Here is a 15750-nt window from a genome sequence, read left to right as displayed (position 1 = left end):
TGCCATGCCATGCAATGCTCTATGCACCTGAAGGAGCAGGTCTATGCCATGCATGCTCTGTGCACCCAAAGGAGCAGCTCCATGCCATGCATGCTCTATGCATCCGAAGGAGCAGGTCCATACTATGCTCTGTGCACCCGAAGTAGCAGGTCCATGCCATGCAGGCTCTATGCGCCTGAAGGAGCAGGTCCAGCCCATGCATGCTCTGTGCGCCTGAAGGAGCAGGTCCATGCCATGCTCTGTGCATCCGAAGGAGCATTTCCATGCCATGCATGCTCTGTGCGCCTGAAGGAGCAGGCCCATGCCATGCATGCTCTGTGCACCCGAAGGAGCAGGTCCATGCCATGCATGCTCTGTGCACCCGAAGGAGCAGGTCCATGCCATGGATGCTCTATGCACCTGAAGGAGCAGGTCCATGCCATGCATGCTCTATGCACCCGAAAGAGCAGGTCCATGCCATGCATGCTCTGTGCACCCGAAAGAGCAGGTCCATGCCATGCTATGCGCTATGCACCTGAAGGAGCAGGTCCATCCAATGCATCAGTAGGGATATCTGCCTTAAATTACCTGATGACATTCTATCCCTACTGAATGGCTCTCTTGGGAGCGGCATTGTTCCTAACTCTTTTAAAAATGCCATCTTAGTGCCCCTTCTTAAGAAACCTGGAGCTGATCCCGGCGATCTCTCAAATTTTCGCCCTATTTCTCTCCTTCCCTACTTTTCTAAACTAACGGAAGCATATGTCACCCGTTGTCTCTCTAATTTCATTGAGACTTCTGGCTACCTGGAGCCCAACCAGGCCGGTTTTAGACCCGCCCATTCAACTGAGGCTGTTATCCTCGCGGTCTTGGATACACTGAGGAGAAATGCGGATGCGGGCATCCCTCAAGTCCTTGTACTCATGGACTTGTCTGCCGCAGTCGACACGGTGGACCACAACATCCTTCTCCACCGTGTCGGCTAGGCAGGCATCCAGGGTACTGCCCTCAAATGGATCGCGTCATTCCTAACTGGACGTACTCAGGCTGTGCGCCTGGGCCCGTACACCGCAGCAAAAACCTCCACGTCTTGTGGAGTACCCCAAGGCTCTTCCATCTCGCCATTACTATTCAATCTTTACCTCCGTCCACTTATCCACTCACTTAAGAACTGGGACATCACTGTATATAATTATGCAGATGATCTGCAGATAATTTTTCCCCTCAACTCTTCCAACGCTGTCAACACCTTTCGCACCGCTATGATTCACATCCTACACTGGATGAATGTGAATCAATTAAAGTTGAATCCAGGAAAAACCGAGCTGCTCCTTCCCGGCTCCAGTTCTGCTCACTGGGGTCCACAGTTCTGGCCCACTGAATTTGGCCCCCTTCCACCTCCGGTCAAATCAGTGAAAAGTCTGGGCGTGATCATTGATGCAGAGCTTTCCTTGAAAGCCCAAGTGGGCGCTGTCATCTCGTCCTGTATGTATCAGCTGAGAAAGATCCGCAAAGTTAGCCATCTCTTACCACCTCCTGCTCTAACTCAGGTTGTCATCTCTTTGGTTCTCTCCCGCCTGGACTTTTCCAATTCCATCTACCATGGCCTCCCTCAGTCCCTGCTGTATCGTCTCCAGGTGGTTTAGAACCAGGCGGCCCGTCTCATCTATAAAATCCCTAAATGGCAATCGGCAAAACCCCTGCTGCATCGACTTCACTGGTTGCCGATGGGACTAAGGACAGCCTTTAAGGTAGCCTGCCTCACTTACAAAGCCCAGCACTGCACCAGTCCTGCATTTTTGCAATCTTTAATTACTTCACATCGCCCATCACGCAACCTCCGTTCTGCTCACCTTCACATGCTTGTTGCTCCCAAAGTTAAAACCAAGAAGTACGGCGGCCGCCGCTTCTCTCATCTGGCCCCTAGCCTTTGGAATTCCCTCCCTCTTCTCATCAAGTCCAGCACTTCCCTTTCTATCTTCAGAAAACTGCTTAAGACATTCCTCTTCCCCTCCCTAGGCTAACCTGGTCAGTTTCAACTCTTCATTTTCCATCCTGTTATAAAGAGCGCCAGGAAACCTTTGGTGACAGTGCGCGATACAAGAGTCATTTAACATAACATAACATGCTCTGTGCACCTGAAGGAGAAGGTCCATGCCGTGCATGCTCTGTGTACCCGAAGGAGCAGGTTCATGTCATGCATGCTCTATGCACCTGAAGGAGCAGCTCCATCCCATGCATGCTCTGTGCACCCGAAGGAGCAGGTCCATGCCATGTATGCTCTATGCACCTGATGGAGCAGGTCCATGCCATGCTCTGTGCACCCGAATGAGCAGGTCCATGCCATGCATGCTGTATGCACCCAAAGGAGCAGGTCTATGCCATGCCATTCTCTATGCATCTGAAGGAGCAGGTCCATGCAGGCTCTATGTGCCTGAAGGAGCAGGTCCAGGCCATGCTCTGTGCACCCGAAGGAGCAGGTCCATGCCATGCCATGCTCTATGCACCTGAAGGAGCAGGTCCATGCCATGCCATGCATGCTCTATGCACCTGAAGGAGCAGGTCCATCCCATGCATGCTCTATGCACGTGAAGGAGCAGGTCCATCCCATGCATGCTCTATGCACCTGAAGGAGCAGGTCCATGCCATGCATGCTCTATGCACCTGAAGGAGCAGGTCCATGCCATGCATGCTCTATGCACCTGAAGGAGCAGGCCCATGCCATGCATTCTCTGTGCACCCGAAGGAGCAGGTTCATGCCATGCATGCTCTGTACACCCGAAGGGGCAGGTCCATGCCATGTTGTATGCACCTGAAGGAGCAGGTCCATGCCATGCATGCTCTGTGCACCCGAAGGAGCAGGTCCATGCCATGCTTTCTGTATTCACCCGAAGGAGCAGGTCCATGTCATGCATTCTGTATTCACCCGAAGGAGCAGGTCCATGTCATGTATGCTCTATGCACCTGAAGGAGCAGGTCCATCCCATGCTTGCTCTGTGCACCCGAAGGTGCAGGTCCATGCCATGCATGCTCTGTACACCCGACTGGGCAGGCCCATGCCATGCTGTATGCACCCAGAGGAGCAGGTCCATGCCATGCATTCTGTATTCACCCGAAGGAGCAGGTCCATGTCATGTATGCTCTATGCACCTGAAGGAGCAGGTCCATCCCATGCTTGCTCTGTGCACCCGAAGGTGCAGGTCCATGCCATGCATGCTCTATGCACCTGAAGGAGCATGTCCATGTCATTCCATGCCGTGCTCTCTGCTCCTGAAGGTGCAGGTCCATGCCATTCACGATCTATGCACCCGAAGGAGCAGGTCCATGCCACGCTCTGTGCACCTGAAGCAGCCGGTGTGGTAATACAAACCTGCTACCTTGAGTTTTGTATGAAAATGTTTAACGAAGAGCCGTGGGCGAAGGCTGAACGGTGGCGAGCTCTGCTCTTTTTCGTCTGAATGCTACACTGAATGCCTTTGTGCTGCCCTGTGTTCTCGCTAATGCATTAGGTGGTTTATATTCACTATGAGAGACAAATATTTCTATGCCATAATCAGGCCTTGAAAGTCGAAACCCTCCAACAGCCCCCCCCCCCCCCATAAATTATTTTGAAAAGAAACACCGGTTCGAACCTGTTGCCTCATTGCTGAAAGGATAATGTCTTTCTTTCTTTTCGAAGTGATGTTGCTTGGCATTTCCAGCAGCCTCGACCCTAAACATGTACAAAGCAGGAAGCTAACGTGTTTTTTGTTTATGGGTTTTGTTAAGCACCGAGAAGAGCATGTCACGTGCCCAAGCGTTGAACCCTGCTGCTTGGAATGTGATTATCTGGTCTACTTTATTGGCTCTGGTACATATGCTTATTGGAAGCAGGGTTTTCGGAGGAGAATGGGATGTGTCCTTGAGCTCATCACAACCAATAGGATTTCACTTCTATGGTCAAGTGTTGGAAAGATAGTTCACTATGGGGTGACCCTTCTGCTCCCAGGCACTGGGTATCTTTCTAATCCCTGTTAGCACTACTAATTCCCATTGCCAGAGAGTCCTTAACATAGGACCATCCTGAATCTTGACAATCCTCTGCTACCAACTTGATCCTAGAACACAGCAGCCGGAGAGGAAATGGCGAACCCAAGTCATGAAACAAGACTGGGAACTCTTCTTCTGATAAGCGAGTGTATGAAGTCAGGGGATTTCAGAATATAGAGAAAAAGATTTGAAATTTTTTTGCTGCGTTGTTGAATTGTACTGCTTTAAATATTGTGCTTTCCATACACTTGGAAAGCCCCAAGGCGTGTTTCGGATGGTTGAGTAAGTAGCACTCGTATGCTCTATATGGTTGGCACTGTGTTGTTTTTAGAATAGTCTACGTGGGAAGAGTTTTGGTGTCATGCGCGAGATTTGGAGGTGTGCTCCATACTTGTTGCAGAGTGTTGGACGGAGACCCGGAGGGTCAGCTGAGCACGGGGGCAGAGGCCTCCGGTGAGGACCGTCTACAGCAATCGTACAGACTAGTAACTTCCCCCCCACAGATGGACACTACACCAGAATGAGTTCAACACACTTTATATTCGAATCTGGAAGCAAGGTGGTACGGTACAGTGGGGTCAGGACACGAGGGTCCTCTCAATTCTAGTCTCTACAGGGGAAAAGGGTAGCGGGACAGTCTTAGTACCGGTTCGGTGCAGGTGCGGCAAGAGGGAAGCTCACAATCCTCGAGCTTGGGGATCCGTAGAGATGGGCCGCGGCAGCGCCAGCAGGTTAGGTTGAATGTTCACAGCGAGGAGGGCCGCGGCAGCGCCAGCAGGCTACGATGATGGTTCACAGCAAGAAGGGCCGCGGCAGCGCCAGCAGGCTAGGTCGATGGTTCACAGCAAGAAGGGCAGCGGCAGCGCCAGCAGGCTAGGTCGATGGTTCACAGCAAGAAGGGCCGCGGCAGCGCCAGCAGGCTAGGTCGTTGGTTCACAGGAAAGGGCCTTCGCAGCGCCAGCAGGCCTTCAAGGATGAGTTCCTCACGGTGTCTCTCGACTCCAAGATACAACTGCCTTCCTGCTCTGGAGCTGCCCCAGTTATAGGTCTGGTCTCCTTTGATGTCCGGACCCTCGGGAGGTCCGGGATGAGGGAGTCCAGACACCCAGCAGGGGGGTGGAGCCAGCGCCCGGGGAGGCTGGGGGCGATCAACACCTGGCGGAGGGGAGCCATTGACACTCCTTCTCCCATTGACCCGCCAAGTGGTCTCTTCACCCCCTGGGTGGATGGTGGTGCCTCGATGTTGGGGCCTGGCCAGGCCCAGGGTTGGGGTCGAGCCGAGGCCACGCGGCCTTGCCAGGTAGTGTCCAAAGATGGCGGCTGGGCCGGGGCAGTGGTGCTGACGGGGTGCCCAGGCCAGCCGGTACTGGGGTGTTCGGGGCTGGAGCTCTGTTGTAGATGGGTCGTGGGTTGCTCCATCGGGGTGTCGGGATGGTTCTTGTCGGGGATACAGGCTGATGAAGGCCACTGGCTGATCAACTCCCTCGGAGTTGAGCTGGGAGAGGACGGCCCCAGTGCCATGATCTGAGGCGTCCGTCTGCACTATGAACTCTCGGCTGTAGTCGGGGGCCTGGTGCACGGGGGCGGTGCACATGGCGGCCTTCAATTTCTCAAAGGCTGTTTGACAGTCCGGAGTCCAGTTGACGGTTTTGGGGTTTTTCTTGGATGTGAGTTCTGTGAGGGGCCCCACGATGCTGCCATAGTCCTTCACAAACCACCGGTAGTACCCGGTGAGCCCCAGGAAGGCTCGGACCTCGGTTTGGGTGACAGGTGGTTGCCAGGCCTGGATGGCAGCGATCTTGAGCTGGAGGGGGCCACCAGACCGCTCCCCACTTGGTGTCCCAGGTAGGTCACGGACCCTTGGCCGATCTGGCATTTGCTGGCTTTGATGGTGAGCCTGGCCCGCCGGAGGGCGTGCAGGACTTCCCGGAGGTGGTGGAGGTGATCTGCCCAGTGGCGACTGTATACAGCAATATCGTCCAGATAGGCGGCGCTGAATTCTTCGAGGCCCGCCAGTACCTTGTTCACGAGTCTCTGGAAGGTAGCGGGGGCGTTTTTCATGCCGAATGGCATCACTTTGAAGTGGTAGTGGCCATCCGGGGTAGAGAAGGCGGATCGCTCTTGTGCCCCGGGGGTGAGGCCGATCTGCCAGTAGCCCGCTGTCAGATCGAAGATGCTCAAGTAGCGGGCGGCCCCCATGCGATCAATCAACTCATCCGCCCGGGGGATGGGGTGAGCGTCGGTTCTGGTAACAGCGTTCAGGCCCCGATAGTCCACACAGAACCGGAGCTCGGGGGCAACGCCCGGGGCGGCCGCTTTGGGGACTCGGCCGACCCTCCCGGTCCGTCTAACAGGCTGTCAGATGGCTCGATCACTCCTAGAGCCAGCATCTTGAAGACTTCGTTCTGGATGCAGGTGCGCACTCGATCCGGCACTCGGTACGCCCTGTGTCGGATAGGGGGGCTATCCCCGGTGTCCACGTCGTGAAGGCACCAGGGGGTGACCCCGGGGATGAGGGAAAACAGATCTGCAAATTGTAGCAGGAGGTCCCGGCAGTCTAGGCGTTGCTCTGGGGATAAGGCATCGGAGAGTCCCTCCCCCCCTTCTCTGACCAGGCTGAGGGGGCCCCGGACGGGGTGCCCATATAGGAGTTCGAACGGGCTGAAGCCCAGGGATTTCTGGGGGACTTCTCGGTAGGCGAACAGGAGGCACGGGAGCAGCACATCCCATTGGCGACGTAGGGGTTCCTCTAGGCCCATGATCATCCCTTTGAGGGTGCGGTTAAACCGCTCGACCAGGCCATTTCCTTGCGGGTGGTAGGGGGTCGTGAATTTGTAGGTGACCCCGCACTGTTGCCATAGAGACTTCATGTATTTAGAGATAAAGTTCGTGCCCCTGTCGCTGACGACTTCCCGGGGGAAGCCTACCCGTGAGAAGATTCCCATCAGGGCCCGGCCTACCACGGGCGCTGTCACGGTCCGAAGAGGGATGGCCTCGGGATAGCGGGTGGCGTGGTCCACCAGGACCAGGATGAATCGGTGCCCTTGTGCTGTTCGGGAGTCCAGGGGCCCCACAATGTCTATTCCCACCCGTTCGAACGGGGTGGTGACGATGGGTAAAGGCTGCAAAGGTGCTTTGAGTTTTCGGCCGCTCTTCCCGCTGGCCTGGCAGGTTGGGCAGGCCCGGCAGTGGTTGGCTATATCATTTCGCATCTTCGGCCAGTAGAAGTGGGTTACCAGACGGCTGTACGTTTTGTCTTGCCCTAGGTGTCCGGCAAGAGGCACATCGTGTGCTAGGTTCAAGAGGAAGTCTCTGAAGCGGAGGGGGACCACCAGCACCCGGCTGGCCCCCAGCTCGGCAATTTTTTGCTCGCTGTAGAGCAGGTCATTGTCCCAATAAATCCAGTGGGCCCCCGAGGGGTCTCCTGTGCTCTGGGCGAGGGCTTGCTGCCGGAGTCCCTCAAGGGATGGACATGATCTCTGTTCCTGTTTGAATTGTTCCTGAGTGGGGCCACCCTCTTGACGCCACTGGGCCAGTTCGGGAATGTCCCGGAGCCGATCGAGTCCTTCTTCGCTGTTTTCCGGCGGACAGGCTTCCAGGGTGGCTCCCTCGTGGACGATCGGGGGAGGAGGTGCTGGCCATTCTGGTTCTTCGGGACTGGGGATGGTGCGGGCGGCCATGGACCGGGTCGTTACGCAGACCCATTCAGGGAGGCCCAGCATCCCCAGGTGTTCTCTTCTCTCGACGGCGGACCAGGGAGAACTTTCAAGGTCGTTCCCCAGGAGGCAGTCCACAGGGGCATCATCGCGGACAGTCACTTTTAGCATTCCGGATACTCCCCCCCCCCCACTCGAAGGGGACGCAGGCCATCCGACATAGGCTTTCTGAGTTGTCGGCCGACCGTACGGGGCAAAGGATATTAGGCAAGATCTGGTCCGGGGTCACCAGATGACAGCGGACTGCGGTCACACTGGCCCCGGTGTCGCGGAGGGCTTCAGCCCGGTGCCCAATAATGCTGACCCACTGGCTGTACTTCTGCGTGTTGGCGGGAAGGGGTGCCCGCGGAATCAAGTCTCTTTCCCCTAGGCAGACCAGGGACATGGCGGCTGGTTCCCATTCGGGCTGGTCGGGCTCGTATTCTTCAGTGTCTTCTTGGGTTTGCTCTTCTCCCAGAGCAGCGGCAGCGACCTGGCGGGGCATAGGGCTCTGGTTTTTCGGGCAGTTGGGATCATTGGATTAGTGGCCGGGTCGCTGGCAGGTAACGTTGGCGCGGAAACCTGGTCGCATCGGGAGGCTCCCTCGGCCGGTCGGGGGCGGGGTGTTGCTGGCGGGCGCCACCGGGATGGTATCTCTTCCCCGACCCTGGCCTCCCCCTCCCCCTCGGGGGCGATGGAACCCTTGGGCCGCTTTGTTCTGTTCGCTGGACCTGTTTCTGGAAACTCGGGTGCTCTCCCACAGGTCAGCTTCTGCGGCGAGTGGCCGGGGTTCAGTCAATTTACTATCAAGGAGGTGCTGCCGGAGCTCGACGAAGCAGTTATTAGAAAGGTGCTCCCAGACGATAAGGTCAAAGAGTTGTTCGTAAGAGGTCACCTTGCTGCCCTTGATCCACCCTTCGAAGGCTCGGCTAAAGTAGTTCACGTACTCCACCCAAGTTGTACCCGGGATCCGTTTGCAGTCGCGGAACCTCTGGCGGTACATCTCGGGCGTGAGTCCGTATCGAGTGAGGAGGGCGGCTTTCATGTGGTCGTAGGACGTCATCTGATGGTCCGGGAGTTGCAGCAGGGCGTCTCGCCCTTCGTTGACAAACCTCCCCCATAACCCGGCTCCCCAGTCGCTCCGGGGAATCCGGTGGGAGGTCATGGCCACTTCGTAGGCTTTGAACCATTGCTGGATATCATCGTTCCTGTAATATTCTCTGATGACATCCTTGGGGATGTGGACCTTGGGGTCCGTAGTGACAGGGGGGCTCGGGTGCCCGGGGACCCCGAGATCTTTGTTATGCCTCCGAATCTCTAGTTCCTTCAAGTTGCGCTCATGCTCGTAGGCTAGTTTCTTCTCTTCTAACTCTCTCTGCCTTTGTTTCTCTTCTCGCTCCTCTCGGAGCCGTAAGTGTTCCAAAGTTATCTTTTGTTCCGCCAATTTGAGTTCTCCATCCAAGCGAAGTCGAGCCAGCTCCAATTCGTGGAGCCTGCTTTTCTCCCGTTCTCGGGCCTCCTCTGGTGAGAGACCCGGTCTTCTTTCTTCTGTCGGCGCGGGGCCGGTTTCGGGTGTCTCTTGGCTTTGGTTTTGGGGTACGGTCGTACCCGTCTCTGCCCAGGCTTCTAGGGCGTGTTTGAAGTCCTCTTTCGTGCTCAGTCCTGTGGTAGCAATGCCTAGTTCTATGCAGAATTGTTTTAATTCTCTGTGGCTGTATTCTTCTAGTTTTTCCATCTGGAATTTTTCCGTTGTTCCGCTCTCTTTTGTTGTCATGGTGGTCGTGTGTCGTGGGGTGAGTCACTCTCTGTGCGATTATGCGTTGGCTCGGATCGCGCCGCTGGCCACCAATGTTGGACGGAGACCCGGAGGGTCAGCCGAGCATGGGGGGAGAGGCCTCCGGTGAGGACCGTCTCCAGCAATCGTACAGACTAGTAACTTCCCCCCCACAGATGGACACTACACCAGAATGAGTTCAACACACTTTATATACGAATCTGGAAGCAAGGTGGTACGGTACAGTGGGGTCAGGACACGAGGGCCCTCTCAATTCTAGTCTCTACAGGGGAAAAGGGTAGCGGGACAGTCTTAGTACCGGTTCGGTGCAGGTGCGGCAAGAGGGAAGCTCACAATCCTCGAGCTTGGGGATCCGTAGAGATGGGCCGCGGCAGCGCCAGCAGGCTAGGTTGAATGTTCACAGCGAGGAGGGCCGCGGCAGCGCCAGCAGGCTATGATGAGGGTTCACAGCAAGAAGGGCCGCGGCAGCGCCAGCAGGCTAGGTCGATGGTTCACAGCAAGAAGGGCCGCGGCAGAGCCAGCAGGCTAGGTCGATGGTTCACAGCAAGAAGGGCCGCGGCAGCGCCAGCAGGCTAGGTCGTTGGTTCACAGGAAAGGGCCGCGGCAGCGCCAGCAGGCCTTCAAGGATGAGTTCCTCACGGTGTCTCTCGACTCCAAGATACAACTGCCTTCCTGCTCTGGAGCTGCCCCAGTTATAGGTCTGGTCTCCTTTGATGTCCGGACCCTCGCACTTGGAGGTCGGGAGGTCCGGGATGAGGGAGTCCAGACACCCAGCAGGGGGGTGGAGCCAGCGCCCGGGAAGGCTGGGGGCGATCGACACCTGGCGGAGGGGAGCCATTGACACTCCTTCTCCCATTGACCCGCCAAGTGGTCTCTTCACCCCCTGGGTGGATGGTGGTGCCTCGATGTCGGGGCCAGGCCCAGGGTTGGGGTCGAGCCAAGGCCACGCGGCCTTGCCAGGTAGTGTCCAAAGATGGCGGCTGGGTGCTGACGGGGTGCCCGGGCCAGCCGGTACTGGGCTGTTCGGGGCTGGAGCTCTGTTGTAGACGGGTCGTGGGTTGCTCCATCGGGGTGTCGGGATGGTTCTTGTCGGGGATACAGGGAGAGCAGGGATTCGGTCCCCGCCATGCGGGGAGGGAGCGGGCCTTCCACGAGGCCTGTCCAACACAGAGAATTGTTAGATGCTCTGAAACATGTGAGGCTTATGGACTCATTTGCACATACCTACCCCTAATTTCCTTAGCAAGATGGCGTATTCTGGCATTGGGGTATTTTGACGTAGGAATGGGGCTGGCTACATCCAGGTTTGGCAGTTGTGCCCCTATACTATATCAATAGACCCCACAGTAGTGGAGAAGGCGCAACAAAAGCAAAAAAGGCGCAAGCTGACACCATTCGAAAGTGGTGTTGCATTGGCTCTATGGTTTCAATCCAGAAACGACGAAGGCACAACCCAAAAACAATCAGGCACATTAAAGTTGTGGCTGGATGGGCCCAACCCAGGTGTGGTCATGGTTCATCCAAGAGGTCTCTGCTCACAGTACAGTAGTGGGTCAGTGGGTCCACCCTGAGAGGAGGAGACAGTTCACAACTGGATACAACAAAGACAGTAGTTAAACTAGTGCATGGGGTAAATAGAAGTCTTCTGGAAGCTATTGGCAAGTAAGAAGGTTATTAGGGTGCAGGAAGCTAGCAATAAGAGGTGAAGGAGGCAGAGCTCTGGCCCACTGTCATACTAGGGCATGACTGGTCCAAACAGGGATGTCATCACCAGAAGTGACCTCTAGACAGTGGGACTGGGCGCCCTGTAGGAGGGATTGTCTAAGGTTAGGGAAAGTCAGTCAGCAGAAGGAGGAGACAGGCGGCAAGCAGAGTTCCAACACATGAGGTCATACATGGCCAATGACATACCCTCAAACATTGTACACTCGCACTTGGAGGGAGGTGGTACAGAGAAGGGCAGGAGCAGTGCTTAATTGTTTTTTTTAAGTGCCGGAGCCCTCCTCAAGAGGCCACAGCGGTTTGCACCCCACTTTTCCAGTGTACTAATACAACTACTGCCATCAAATGCGACAAGTTTGAGAATTCAGACTGTTGACGGCCGCCAAAGCTTTAAGCATGGGTGGCAAGTACTAGTTGTTTTTATTGTATTTTGAATTAGCAAGCAACAGTTTTTTTGCTCATCTTTAAATTGCACAAGCAGCACAACCATGTGGCAGCTATTATAAGTGCAGGCACCGTCAATTAAGTGCCGGTGCCGGTAATTAAGTGCAGGTTACGAGCACCAGAAACCACCGGTTCAAATTAACCACTGGCAGGAAGTAGATTGTGCCTGCAAAACACCTTAATGGAGGTAGACAGAAAGAAACCAACAGCCCCAAAGGAAAATAAATTTGAAGTGCATTTGTTTCTGACTCCCATTCTAACCAGCATTCAGACACATAATATTCTTTCCTTTTTGGTGGTAGGTGGACAACTGGTTAGTCGCAGCATTAACAGTGCAAAGAACTTAAATAGACCTGCACTAATTCATTTACCATCTACTTTTTCTACTGCGCCAGGTGCATCGCTGTGAGGATGGTGGATGCAGTTTCGTGACTGAGAGGAGCCTCTTGCTTGGTGTAATAAGACCAGTTAAGAGTTGGTACCTAAAAGATAGTACCTAAGGAGAGATCTCCTAAGTAGCGCACTAGTATGGAGAGGCTCGACACATAGTGAATCATATAGGGTCATGAGATGTGCCCAGGTCATGCACCCAGGTCGGGAGGCGGGCAGCAGAGAATTCCTGGAGGTGGTGCTGAGGCTGGTCATTAATTACACTATGAAACTTTGAACCAACTACTCTTTAACCAATCCTGCAACTCAGTCAAATAAATATTTTTTTATCTGTGATGTATGCTGGATTAGCAACTTCTACCAGTCTGCCATACTGGGTGCTCGAAAAGGGAAAGCAAACGATCTTGAATGGACCGTGTCAATAATTAGGCAACTATCCCATGTGGCATTCTTTAGTATGCTAATTCCTGCCCTGCAGCATGAATGCAGCTGTTGACCATTTTTGTGCCTGTACTACCTAAGGATGAAATAGGGCTGCTGGAAGTGAGTCTGCTGTACTTTATGCCCCTTCTTTTCTCTCTTCTCTCCACTATAGGGATTCGAGGCTCATCAGGATCCGGAGGTGTGTGTCACACAGATGGTGAAAGCAGGCAGTGGCGTGTGGATGGCTTTTTCTGCAGGCTCCTCCATTCGCCTCTTCCACACTGAGACCCTGGAGCATCTGCAGGAAATTAACATTGTGACGCGGACAACACTGCTCCTGCCAGGTGAGAGATAGTGGACCTACACACCCACACTCTGCTGCTAGTTTCATGTCAAGTCATACATTTACTCAAGGTCCTAGGGGATACACAGTACTGGGCAGTATCCATGATTGGTACCCTCTTTTTTAGGGTTGAGCCTACAAGAACATGCGCCAGCGCATGCGTCTCACTTGTTTAGGGTCGAGCCTGCCAGAGCATGTGCTAGCACTTGCGTCTCGCTTGCTAGATACTGTTGTTAACAAAAATGTTTTGAAGCCCACCTATTGCTTACCATTTGTTAGCTTCCCTGCCACTCTCCTTTACAGCCTCACAATTCGTCAATGCAGGCCTAACATAATTTCGGTTCCTCTCTATGGAGCAGGGACCAAGCACTGATTGATTCATTTTAATCATTGCCCGTCCGCTGCTCCCGACGTGATTAAGGCACTATTTTGTTCTTTTTAAGGCTTAGTACCTTGGGAAAAGAAGGCATGTGAGTGGCAACAACGTGCCCAGCAGGACAAACAAAATTGCAATGATTTGATTTGTTACAGTTAATTTTCTTTAATTTTGCCATGTCTTCTTTTCTTACTTTGCGTTCATATTTTCTGTTGTTTTTGCTTCTGAGTGCTGTTCTTAACAGATGATGATTATTTCATTGCAAAGCGACATTGTTTTTTTCTTATGTGTACTTTTCTAAAATGATGCTTTAACACATAATCGTGCAGTACATCCCAATCCACCTCACCCCATACCACCCCACTCAAATCCATGCCTGTCTACCCCACATCAATCTGCCCCACTCAATCTAAACATATCAACTCCATTACAAACCACTCACACCAATCCACCACAATGCAATCTTTACAACCCACCGCACTCCAATCTGCCCCGATCCAATTAGCCCCAATCCAATCCACAACAATCTGCTTCACCCCAATCTTCAGCACTCCAATTTGCCCCACTCCATTCCAAACGACTCACCCTAATCCAATCCACTCCAAACCACCACAATCCAATCTTCCCAACCCACCCTACTCAAATCTACTCCACACCAATATGCCCCACTCCATTTGAAAACAATATACCCCACTCCAGTCTTTCACACTCAAACTTGCCCCACTCCAATCCAAAACAATCTGACCCACTCGAAAGCAAACTTCCCACTCCAATCCCAAACAATCTGTCTCACTCCAATCTGAAACAGTCTTCCTCATTTCAATCTGTCCCTTTCCAATCCAAAACAGTCTGCCTCACTCCAATCCAAAACAATCTACCCACTCCAACCTGCCCTACTCCAATCCAAAACAATCTGCCCACTCCAATCCAAAACAATCTGCCCACTCCAATCTAAAAGAATCTGTCGTATTTCAGTCTGCCCCACTCCAATCCAAAATAATCTGCCCCACTCAATCAAAAACAATTTGCCCATCTCCAATCTTCCCCACTCCAATCCAAAACAATCTGCCCCATTCCAATCTTTACTACTCAATACAAAAACATCTGCCCTACTTCAATCTGCCCACTCCAATCTGCCCCACTCGAATCCAAAAGAATCTGCTCGACTCCATCTAAATCAGTCTGAACCACTTCAATCTGCCCCACTCCAATCAAAAACTATCTGCCCCACTTGAATCTGCCCCACTCAATCCAAAACAATCTCTCCAATCCAAAATAATCTGCCTTACTCCAATCAAAAACTCTCTGCCCCACTCCAATCTAAAACAGCTAGCCCCTCTCCAATCCAAAACAATCCTGCCCCAATCAATCCAAACAATCTACCCCTCTCCAGTCATTCCAACTCCAATCTACCCCACTCCAATCCAAAACAGTCTGCTCCTCTCTAATTCGCTCCACTCCAATCTGCCGCTCTCCAATCCAACACAATCTTCCTCACTCCAATCATCCCCACTCTAACCTGCTCCACTCCAATCTGACCTACTCCAATCCCCACTCCAAATTCAATCCACCTCAACCCAATCCACCCCTTCTATCTCAATTCAATCCTCCCCACCCCAGCTTACTCCAATTTAATTTACACCAATTAGATTCACCCCAATCCAGTCCAATCCACCTCACCCCAATCAAACCCACCCCACTCTCCACTACAACCCACATCAATCCAAAACAATCTGCCCCACTCCAATCCAAAACAATCTGCCCTACTCTAATCAAAAACAATCTGCCCCACTCAATTGTAATACAATCCACCCCACTCACCTCACATCGCCCCAATCCACACCACCTAACCCCAATCCACTCCAATCCAATAAACCCCACCCAATCCAATCCACCCCAATCAAGCTAGATCCAATCCAATCCACCCCTTCCAATCTAGTTCACCCCACCCCAATCCACATCACTCCAATCCACCCCACTCACTCTAATCTACCCCACTCAATCTAATCCACCCCACGTAATCCAATCCTCCTCACTCCAATCCACCCCACTGCAATCCAATCTACTCCACTTCAATCTACCCCACACCAATTCAAATCACCCCACTCAGATTCACCCCACTCCAATTCACCCCAGTCAATTCCACCCCACTCGATCCCACTCCAGTCCACCCTGCTCCAATCCACCCCAGTTCAGTCCACCCCACTCAGTCCAATCCACCCAGCCCACCCCACTCTAATCCACCCCACTTCAGTTCACCCAACTCCACTCCAGTCCAATCCACCCCCTCCAGTGTAGTCAAATTTACCCCCTCCACCCAAGTTCACCCCACTCCAAACCATCCACTCCATCCCAATCGAATCCACCCACCCCAAACCGATCTAGTCCACCCCAATCCAGTGCACCACAATCCAATCCACCTCACTCCAATCCACCTCACCCCATTTCAATACACCACTCAAATCTATCCCATCCAGTCCACCCGCTCCAATCCACCCTTTTTCACTCAATCCAACACATTCAACCCAAATCAACCCCAATCTATTTCAATCCC

General features: G+C 53.4%; 1 protein-coding gene across 6 annotated transcripts in view; it reads left to right on the top strand.

Annotated features, from left to right (window-relative positions):
• Positions 1–15750, top strand: part of ARHGEF10L (Rho guanine nucleotide exchange factor 10 like) — a 763679-nt gene that overhangs the window by 717592 nt on the left and 30337 nt on the right. For all 6 annotated transcript variants that reach the window (XM_086922050.1, XM_086922049.1, XM_086922052.1 and 3 more), the window contains one exon: positions 12650–12821. In XM_086922050.1, the coding sequence (XP_086778176.1) occupies positions 12650–12821 (172 nt within the window). The remainder of the gene's footprint in view (positions 1–12649; positions 12822–15750) is intronic.

This window comes from Lissotriton vulgaris, chromosome 5 (genome assembly GCF_964263255.1).
Source record: "Lissotriton vulgaris chromosome 5, aLisVul1.2, whole genome shotgun sequence".
NCBI classification, from domain to species: domain Eukaryota; kingdom Metazoa; phylum Chordata; class Amphibia; order Caudata; family Salamandridae; genus Lissotriton; species Lissotriton vulgaris.
Note: the sequence above shows the minus strand (reverse complement) of the source record. Positions and strands in the feature narration are given on the sequence as shown.